The sequence below is a fragment of the Bison bison genome, unplaced genomic scaffold (genome assembly GCF_000754665.1).
Source record: "Bison bison bison isolate TAMUID 2011002044 unplaced genomic scaffold, Bison_UMD1.0 scf7180017864217, whole genome shotgun sequence".
In the NCBI taxonomy this organism is placed as follows: domain Eukaryota; kingdom Metazoa; phylum Chordata; class Mammalia; order Artiodactyla; family Bovidae; genus Bison; species Bison bison.
The window spans coordinates 193,796-204,405 of NW_011494789.1; the positions used below are offsets into that span (position 1 = coordinate 193,796).

The following is a 10,610-nucleotide window of genomic DNA, read 5'->3' on the forward strand; positions in this document are numbered from 1 at the left end:
GTTTTTAGCAACAGATTTTATGACCTCAATCCTTGCATCTCCTCATACTAGAGAAGCACTAAATCCCTTCATGGTGATATCAGATCCTCATGAAAACCTTTTGTAAAATGAGTGCTTCATGGCATTGAACTCCCCCTTCACCAAAATCTTATATATTGACTTTCCCCCACTGCCGTTTAGGAGCAGCCTCTCAGAGCTATCTGAGATGCTGCCTCCTGGGTTGCAGTCCTCATTTTTCTCCAAATAAAACTTAACTCGAAACTCTCAAATTGTGCATCTTTTTTTTTTTTTTTTTCAGTTGACAGTGCCCAGCCTGTGATGGCCAACGGACAATAGAAATTATATTTCTACTTTATTCCTTCAGGTTCAGAATTCTAGCAGGCTGAAATGACTATGTTTTCTCCAGGTTCACTCTGATGTTAGCCACACTGACCTGACACTGAATTACTATCAAGAACAGTGAACTTCCTGTGGTAAGCCTTCAATTGAAGATGCCGTGTGGGTAGGACTATAGCTCTGACCACACATCAGTCTAAGTCAGGGGTGACTGGAGCCATTTGATTTCTTAGTCTTGTCCCTGGCTCTGCCACCCTCCCCCAAACTTCAGGCCAGGCTTTCTGACCGAGTGTACACGTGTGATAACCAGCCCCCTTGAATTTCATTCCCTGCTCTGGGCTTGTCCTGTAGTCTGTTTGCACAGATGTGTCTGATCACTGGAGCCATGTGAAGAGGGTCACAGTCCATCATCTAGAGAGAGGTGCTCTCTTATTCTTGAACCTCTGATGAAAGCTGCAGAGCCTGGAGTCCAGCTAATGACCAACTCTCTCAGTTTAGGAACCTGGGATCTCTAAAGGAATAGATTCCACCAAGGTCCTGCTCCTCTGACTGGCAGAACCTGGAAGGGCACTAAAGTTTCCCTGACCTCAGGTCAGAGTTCTAGCAGAAACACCCAGGGCACTCACCTCCCACCACTTGCCCACGGTCTTGTCACTTGGGCATCCCAAACTGATGTTGCCTGGTGCTCAGGCCTTGGGTAGCCCCTGGATGACTTCAGTAATGATGGACACAGTATGGCCATGGGGGCCTTGCTGGGGAAAGACAATGACAAAATACCCACCCCCTATACAGTATAGGGGTTGGGGAGAGAGACAGAAACAGAAAAACAGAGAGTGAAGGAGAGAGAGACTGATTGAGGCAGAGGGTTTATTAGAGAGCAAGGTGGGCTGCTGTCTATGGGGTCGCACAGAGTCAGACACGACTGAAGCGACTTAGCAGGAGCGGCAGCAGCAGCAGCAAGCATGAATAGATTGCAAAGTTGGATGAGACTTTCATGCAAATGCGTACAGGAAAGTAGAACAATTAAAGCTTTTCTTATCTCCTTGAGAGACAAGTGGCTGCCTCTGGGATGTCTCTGGCACACCTCAGGAGTTAATTTTGGAGGTGAATGTGTTTACAGTTCCAGGGGTTACAAGCCTTTGACCTTGGAGCTATAATATTGAGATGTCAGTCTCTTACTGAACCTCCTGCTTACAAGGAGATACTCTGAGGAGGGGAGAAGGGAAGACAGCTGCCTTCCTCTCCTCAATGAACAGAGAGTCCATCATTTAACCCTATCATGCCTGTGTTAGTTTCTGATTGCTTCTGTAACAAATTACCCCAAATCCAGTGGCTTAAAACCATACAAATGTATTGTCTTACAGTGTGGAGGTCAGAGTCTAAAATGGGCTGGCAGGGCTGTGCTCTCTCTGGAGGCTGCAGGGGGCAACCTGTCCCTTGCCACTTTCAGTTGCCAGAGCCCACCCACATTCTTTGTTCATGGCCCCCTTTCCCCCTTCAAGGTCTGCAGCACAGCCTTTTCAAATCTCTTTCTCCCTGTTGTTTGCCTTCTGTCATGTCGCTCCCTCTGTAGTCAGCTCCTGCTCTGTTTCCTTGTATAAGGACCTTGATAATTGCATGGGGATAATCCAGGTACTGCAGGGTCAAGTCCCTACAAGATCCTTACCTTAATCATGCCTGCCCCCTGAGATAACAAAGTCACACGTCCCAGGGATTAGGATGCTTTTGGGTCATGACTCAACCTTCCACATTCCCCAGGCTTAGAGTTCTGCTGGATTCCACTGAGGCCTGATATGGGCCTCACCCCAGTGTCACTGCCCCAACAGAGGTGATAGTTTGGGGTGTGTGAACACTTGTGAGGATAGATATCTTTTGTCCATCTTTGTAGGCAAAGAGGAAACATGGCTATGAGGTTTCACATTTGGGGCTAAAACTTAATAGCATGATAATAATTAGAAAGACTGATTTAAAAGTGTTTTAATCTTTTGCTGGAGAGCATGTATACTAAGTTCCTTCAGTCCTGTTCAACTCTTTGCGACCCTATGGACTGTAGCCCCCCAGGCTCCTCTGTCCATGGGATTCTCCAGAAAAGAATACTGGAATGGGTTGCCATGCCCTCCTCCTGGGGATCTTCCCAACCCAAGGATGGATCTTGAATCTCTTATGTCTCCTGCACTGGCAGACAGGTTCTTTACCACTGGTGCCACCTGGCAAGCTTGCTGGAGTAGCATTGGGAAGTTCTCTGAACCTCCATGGAGAGAAGGATGCAGCCGAAGGAAACATTCTGCACTACAGGCACTCAGACTCCTATTTCATGGAGTTTGTCTCTTGGAGAATTAAGCAATCATTTCTAAGGGTATCATAACCAGGACTGCCATGAATTATTCAGTGTTTGATTTCTGTCTCTGTATAACAGAAATGTGGCTCTTGCTTTCACCGAGGAAAATGGTTGCTGTGCAGAGATTGTCCAGAAGAAGGAGCCAAAGACTTTGAAATGTGCCAGGAGCCCTGAGCTGATTCTAGGGAACAAGATGCAGCAGCCTCAAAAGGGATCAAGCAATATAGCTAGTTGCTACAAGTGCCTCCTGCTCACATACTGGGTGCTCCGCTGGGCCCCATGTGCTTCCCTGCGAATCAGTCATGCAGGGCCTGGGACACCTGGGCCCCACCTTCTCCCCACTTCAGGATCCTTGCTTCGGTTCATCAGGATAGTATAAATTATGAATACTTGCTTTAAAAAAAATGGTAAAAAAATATACACACTGAAAATTCAAAATAGCAATCAGTTGTGCTGAAAGCCCTACTGTAGCCTGCCAGGCTCCTCCGTGGAATTCTCCAAGTAAGAATATCGAAATGGGTAGCCATTCCCTTTTCCAGGGAATCTTCCCAACCCAGGGATCGAACCCAGGTCTCCTGCCTTGCAGGCAGATTCTTTACCATATGAGAAAATGGGAAGCCATTTTAAAAATTGTAAAAGAAATATACACAATGAAAATTCAAAATTGCAATTAGTAGTGCTGAAAGCTAAAGATCTTATTATCTTCCCATAGACATAAATACTATTATCAATTTGGTCATTAGACTTCCAGACATTACATATTTACATTCTTTATTTGAATTGCTGACACTCACCATCTGTTTGGAACTCACAGCCTGTGTTGACTCATCAGGGTATGTTTGTGCGTTGCCCTCTCCCAGCATCATCTTTGCAGGTTTGCTTGTAGATTATGGGGTTTTGGCTGTGGGATGTGGAGAGGTGCAAAAAAGATAAGAATTATAAGAGTGGACCTAGACACTGATGAGGAAGAGAAGAAAACAGTGCATCCCAGTTCAGGGAAACATGGGGCTCCTCTCTGTTCTTGTTTTATTCTCCAAAGCCAACCCAACTGTAATAGAAACCACCTTCGTCTCAAGGATCCCTGTGATCAAAATACCAGGTGACCTTGTGTGTGGAAGGTTGGCAGAACCCTCTCCTTTGGGGGCACATTTGACCTCAGGCTGACCTTGTGATTTTGTTCCCCTGAATCCTGAGAAAGGGGGCTGGCAGCTGAGCCACCAGGCAGCACCGACTGTGGTGAAATAACCCTGACCATGTAAATTGCATCTGACTTTGGGGCTATGAGAGTGTATGGGCATGTCTGGTGGGAAGCTTCTCCAACTGAGGTGACTCATTACTGGGACTGGCGACAGGAGAGACCTGGGCTCCTGTGGGGCCGGGGCTTCTGAGTACCCAGGTGGACCTGCTGTCACCTCATTCACCTGCACTGTGTCTGGGCACTGGACTGCAGCAAGGGCTGACCCTGACAGAGGTCCTGGTGCTGCCCTGCCTGCTTGTGACACTTCCTGGCCCAGGTCCTTCTCCGTGAGTCTAGTGCCCAATGGGACCCAGATTATCCTGTAAGTAATAAGATCTTGAGACAGTGAAAAGACTGCTAGAAAGTGGGTGGTAAGTTCAGGGTTACCCGAAGTGGTGGCTGCAGTGGTGTCTGTTCTCCAGACAGCCGCAGGAGAGTGGGCTGTCTGGCCAGTTGTTGGGACATGAGCCAAGGGAATTAGAGAGGATGGAGGGACTTGATTCCCCAAACAAAAGCTGTAGAAAAACCAGGAGTCCAGGGCATTACACCTCTCCTTTGGGGCTTCCCTGGTGGCTCAGAGGTTAAAGTGTCTGCCTGGAATGCAGGAGACCCAGGTTCAATCCCTGGGTCGGGAAGATTCCCTGGAGAAGGAAATAGCAACCCTTTCCAGTACTCTTGCCTGGAGAATCCCATGGAGGGAGGAGCCTGGTGGGCTACAGTACATGGGGTCACAAAGAGTCGGACACGACTGAGCGACTTCACTTCACTTTAGATGTGTGAAAGGATTTCAATGTGAAATGAAACTGGAGGATATGAAATGGAGAATCACATGCATGTACCCTCAGAAGAATGGAGAGACTGATTTCCTGTAAATGCCTGATTTACAGAACACCTAGAGATATCTCTTGATCAATGAACATTTACCAAGGATCTCTTCCCATCCTCAAGCCAAGGAACTTACTGCTTGGATTCTGTGTGGACGTTCCCCTCTTTGCACATCAGGCCATAAGTAAAGCAGACCCCAAGCCCTCAGTGGACTCACCTGTAGCACTAACGCATGCATTTCCTAAATTATAATTCTTCTGCTAAACCAGAAAAACAACTCAGTTTCTTCTCAATTGAACCTGCCTCAATTTACCTCTTTATTCAGGTTAACAGTCTTCACCTCATCTCATAAGCTTATATTAATCTTTCTTTCCTCTGAATTCTCTACTCAGTGACTCAACCTTAGTCTGGGCAATACTGTCATGACTTCTCATAGGGTCAGAACACATTATCTTTTAAAGGTTTAAAAGACTCTCTGCACACTACTATATTTAAAATAGATAATCAATAAGGACTTACTGTATAGCACAGGGAATTCTGCTCAATATTTTATAATAAACTAAATGGGGCAAGACTTTGAAAAATAATAGATACATGTGTATGTATAATTGAATCACTTGCTGTACACCTGAAACTAACACAACATTGTTAATCAACTATGCCCCAATACAAAAGAAAGAAAGAAAAAGACTTTTTGCACAATTTTAGCATCCAGTAAATGGTTAATTGATGCTTAAAATGATTAGTCTTTTGCAGTTTATGTTTTTGTTTTGTTTTGTTTCTCCATACAGCCCACTTCACCCTGGCTTGCCAGCTGACATTGTGGTAACTAAGATTTCAGGAGTAGGCATCCTAACTTCCCTTTGTATTACTGCTTTCAGATTTTGTTTTCATGAACAGTTTTACTTTTCATGAATGTGTTTTCTCAGGGAGAGATTCCTTTCTGAAATGATACCTACATTCTGGGACAATGAAGCTCCATGTCTATTCAACAAAGCGTCTCCTATTTCTTTTCTAAAACTCCACTCTTGTGCCAAGACCCCATTAATCATCAAACAAGTAATACAGAAAGTCTTGGTTGAACACCTGTCATCTAATCCTTCTCAAAAGTGAACTGGGAGAAACCAAATCGTGTGGTAAGATGAATCAAGTTTTTAGTTCTGAGTGAATTGGCAGTCCTTTTAAAAATGATTTTGTTTTCGACTGGGAACATTAGAGAAATGTATTCGGATTTTTTTTTTTTTTTTTGCATCAATTGGGTAAAAATCTCGATTTTTGAGGTGACCTTTTATTTTTGTTTTGCAACCAAATAATTTATAATAACTCTATAATATTTCTTAAAATTTCATATTATTTTCTTCAAGTGGTTTTGGAAATGAGCCCTATATTATTATTATTGTTATCCATTAAAAAAATAAGAAAACTAGATAACTATAAATGGGATTTCCAGTCATGCCATCTTCATTAAAAATACAGCTATCTATTTATCAGACGTGATCCACCCAACATATTTCTAATCTCTATTGTTCCCTCTTGTTCCATTTATTACTGGCCTAGGAAAGCATAAGGCTCAATGATTTGTAAACACAGTAGAAATCCCTAAAAGAGAAAAGCTCAGAACTACTTTTAGAATAAGAAGAAAACCACCATGTGCTTGCTGTTAGGTCCCTAGATTGCATGGCTGATTTAATTCCATAAGTAAACAGCCCGCCCACATTTTCAGATAATGTTATCAACTGAATTCAGTTCAGCACAATACTCATGTCCTGAGTTGGTGAACTTGGGGGAGGGCATTTGCTATGGTGGCCTGAGATGGTGAGTCAGGCTTCAGAGCCCAGCTGCCTGTAGCCTTGCCGTCACTCCCAATTCATTCTCCAGTGCCCAGTTTCTTCACATGTAAAGTGGAGATAGTAATATTTCTTGTGTTATAGGTTTATTAAGAGGATTAAACCATGTGTATAAAGTGCCTGCCTCTTTGGGAACCCGTTATAAATGTTAGTCAGGCTGATGACCATTACTACCCTGGCCAAGTGTCCAAGCTTCCCGAAAATGTAATGTTGGAAACTTAAGAGCGCCTACAATAAAACATTTCATTTATTGACAAAAACACAGAACCAAGAAAGGACTAGGGGGTCACAAAAAGGGTGAACCTGAAAGATGTAACAATCAGTGGGACAATCAGCCCCAAATTATTTCTGATCACTGAAGCTGTAGCATCTTCCATTCAGAAAATTGAATGTACATCAGAGACTCCACTCGAGGTTTCATAAAAAAATGAATAAACAGAAACCTCAATTAAATAGAATTGGGAGACCAGAAGGGCAAGTTCTCATGTCCTGAGAGGCTAGCAGACCTTACTAGGAAGAAGAAAGACTCCTCTTCGTTCCTGACAAGGAGTCAGCCAATGAAAAGCCATGGACTCTGCTTATATTCCTTTTCCTCTCTATAAAATTGTTATCCTTCTTTTGCTGCTTAGGTATTTGTACACGGTTTACCATAATTGCAAAACTTGAATTGCAATTTTCTGTGGACCCCAATTAAACCCCCCTTTGCTAAAAAAAAAAAAAAAATCTGTCATTCTATTTGTTTCTTTTTTTTAAATTTATTATTATTATTTTTTTACTTTACAATATTGTATTGGTTTTGCCATACATCAACATGCATCCACCACAGATGTACACATGTTCCCCATCCTGAACCCCTCTCCCACCTCCCTCCCCATACCATCCCTCTGATTCAACAGCCTGGAGACTTTTTACTGAATGTTGCAAGTCACAAGTTCTCATGGCTTCCCAAAGCTGCCAGGGGTTTTATTGGACTGAACATTTACATATAAACCAGTGAGCTAACGTGGCTACATCAACAGTTAATGCAACCTCAGACTCCAGCCAATGAGAGTGTTGCAGTTAAGGTTAAGTCTTGGCCCCTGCAATCTGAACCAGTCCTTTGGCAGGGGAAGATGGCCATAAGAACCATTTAAAAGTGATGCTCCAGATGCTCCTTGCACCATGATGCTGACGGTCTGTACGCTTTCCATACAAAGTTGGAGAAGAAGAAAAAGATATTGGGGCAAGGAGAGGAAGAGAAGGTACAGAACTACCTGCTGTAATTCTGTGAAGAGTAGCAAGGAGGGGTTGGGTTTGGCTGCTATAAGGGAAATCTCACCAGGGACTGAGAAAACAAGGCCAGAAAACGTGCTGCCTCCACGAGCACTGAGTGGAGTGTGCTGTCCCCATGAGGACCAAGGTCACTTTTGATGGCCCTCTTCATAGAGACTGCAAGGGAATTCCTATTCTGGGTATCAGGCTGGAACGACAGTGTCTCAAGTCAATTCCTTTTCTACTCCAAGGCTATCTTTCTAAATTGCCTAACCTTGCACCACCACACCTTGCCTAACAAGGGCCTAACTAGGAAACAGAAACCAACTTAGCTTTAAGGAGTAACTTTAAGTTGTATGGGAAAGTATTGCATATAATTGCAGAACAAAAAGAAAAACAGCTCTTTTCGTGCCTAGCACAGCTATGGCTCGGGGTCCCAAGAAGCACCTGAAATACGTAGCAGCTCCAAAACATCGGATGCTGGATGAACTGACTGGTGTGTTTGCCCCTCGTCCATCTACTGGCCCCCACAAGCTAAGGGAATGTCTCCCCCTATTCATTTTCCTAAGGAATAGACTTAAGTATGCCCTAACTGGAGATGAAGTAAAGAAGATTTGCATGCAGCGTTTCACTAAGATTGATGGCAAAGTCTGCACAGATATAACCTACCCTGCTGGTTTTATGGATGTCATCAGCATTGATAAGACTGGAGAGAATTTTCATTTGATCTATGACACCAAGGGTCGCTTTGCTGTTCATCGTATTACACCTGAGGAGGCCAAGTATAAATTGTGCAAAGTAAGAAAGATATTTGTGGGGACAAAAGGAATCCCTCATCTGGTAACCCATGATGCTCGTACCATCCGTTACCCTGATCCACTCATCAAGGTGAATGATACCATTCAGATTGACTTGGAGACTGGCAAGATTACTGATTTCATCAAATTTGACACTGGTAACCTGTGCATGGTGACTGGAGGTGCTAGCCTGGGAAGAATTGGTGTGATTACAAACCGGGAGAGACATCCAGGTTCTTTCGATGTGGTTCATGTGAAAGATGCGAACGGCAACAGCTTTGCCACACGGCTCTCAAACATTTTCGTTTTTGGTAAAGGCAACAAACCATGGATCTCTCTTCCCCGTGGAAAGGGTATTTGCCTTACCATTGCTGAGGAGAGAGATAAGAGATTGGCAGCCAAACAGAGCAGTGGTTAAATGATCTCTATATGATGTGATTGGAAAAGTCTTTGTAATTAAAGATAATACCAAGTGAAAAAAAAAAAGGAAAGCAAAGCAAAAGCCCAACATATGGCACGACATCAATAAAATAAATTTTGTCAACATGCCAAGGGAAAAGGGGAGGAGGTGTCATTGCAGGGGTAGGGTACACATGGAACTGACAAGCCAGATGGAACACTGAGGCCACCAGAGGTGTAACTGGGAATTACTAACCCCAGATCACAGGGCCCAGGTAGGAAGGAGTGTCCCTGATGACCAGGACCACTGCTGGGAGCTGGCATCACAGGTGGGCTTCTTCACCATGACCTGCGGCAATGGAGGAGCAGCCAGAGGGCACTAGCATCTCCTTTCTTCATGTTTCTCAGTCTCCCAACAAGGTCTTCACTGTCAGACCCATCCAGAAGCCAAACCTGGGTGCCTGGGAAATGCAGCCTGCAGGAGCCAGCCCCCCTGTAACACAGAGGAAGTGCAAAGAAACTATGAGGAATAATCTGAGAGCAATCTGGGCGAAGACTGGCCCAATCCACCCTACATCAGTTTGTTGGTCAAAAAATAATGCAGGGGATTGTTTTTTTGAAGGATCAATCTCAGAGCAGATAAGAAACATGCCTGTCCTCCAGGGCAGAAGATTTTCCAGAGGTCTGCCCATTTAGGTCAGGCTTAACTTTGCTCGACAATCTGTGGATTGCATGAGGACATCCTCCAAGAATCTGACCTTTTACTCTGATTGGGAGGCTGGTCTGGGCATGCTCTTCACCTGGCAATTGCAGAAACACAAGAGGGCAAGCAGAAAACGGGGCTCACTTGAGTCTGGACCTAGAAGGAATTAAAAGCAAGTCACCAGCTGAGTCCACTATCAAAAAATGGGGAAATGCACTCCATCTTTTATGGGAGGAATTGCAAAATTGAATGAGAAAAGACATGACCATAGAGAGGGTTGAGTATTAAGGTCAATAATTTCATCTGTAGCTCAGCCTCTCAGTGTATATGTGTGTATGTGTTTTCCACACCACCAAACAATTCCCTGACACCAGTTGGGTGTCTTTGATTCTATTCCATTTGACAATATTAACCTAGAAGTTTCAGCTCCCACAGGTTAAGGGCTCAGTCCCGTGAGACTCCTTCATGTTCCTTCTTAGGAGGCAGGGAGGATTGAGTCTGAAACTATTGAATGTGTGTCTCATTTTCATATTATGTTTTACATGATTGGTGTACCTTTTATGCCCTTATTTACTTATTTGCAGCTTTAACGCATTTTTTGCTGTTTTTGTGGGGACTGAGAATTAAGATTGGCTGGGTTCAAGTAGAGATTGAGAGGAATGTCATTGTAAGATAAACAATAAAATATAAAAGTCTAGTAGGTTGGATGGTATCAGTGACTTGATGGACATGAGTTTGAGAAAGCTCTGGGAGTTGGTGATGGACAGGGAAGCCTGGTGTGCTGCAGTCCATGGCGTCACAAAGAATCAGACATGACTGAGTGACTGAACTAACTGAGGGGACTTAACCCTCCCCTGGTGGCTCAGATAGTAAAAAA

General features: G+C 44.0%; 1 protein-coding gene and 1 non-coding gene across 2 annotated transcripts; both read left to right on the forward strand.

Moving 5' to 3' along the window:
* The first annotated feature begins 4,474 nt into the window (after nt 1–4,474).
* Nucleotides 4,475–4,546, forward strand: TRNAS-GGA. Its single transcript has one exon. It is a non-coding gene; the product is annotated as a tRNA-Ser (tRNA).
* Nucleotides 4,547–8,257: 3,711 nt separating this feature from the next.
* LOC104992523 (40S ribosomal protein S4, X isoform-like) lies at nt 8,258–9,049 on the forward strand. The gene has a single exon (XM_010845435.1). It carries the CDS (start codon nt 8,258–8,260, stop codon nt 9,047–9,049), a length of 792 nt encoding a protein of 263 aa, XP_010843737.1.
* Nucleotides 9,050–10,610: the final 1,561 nt, after the last annotated feature.

Bases quoted from the DNA above. Each gene is read 5' to 3' on its own strand.
- LOC104992523 (XM_010845435.1), top strand. From the start codon at position 8,258: ATGGCTCGGGGTCCCAAGAAGCACCTGAAATACGTAGCAGCTCCAAAA.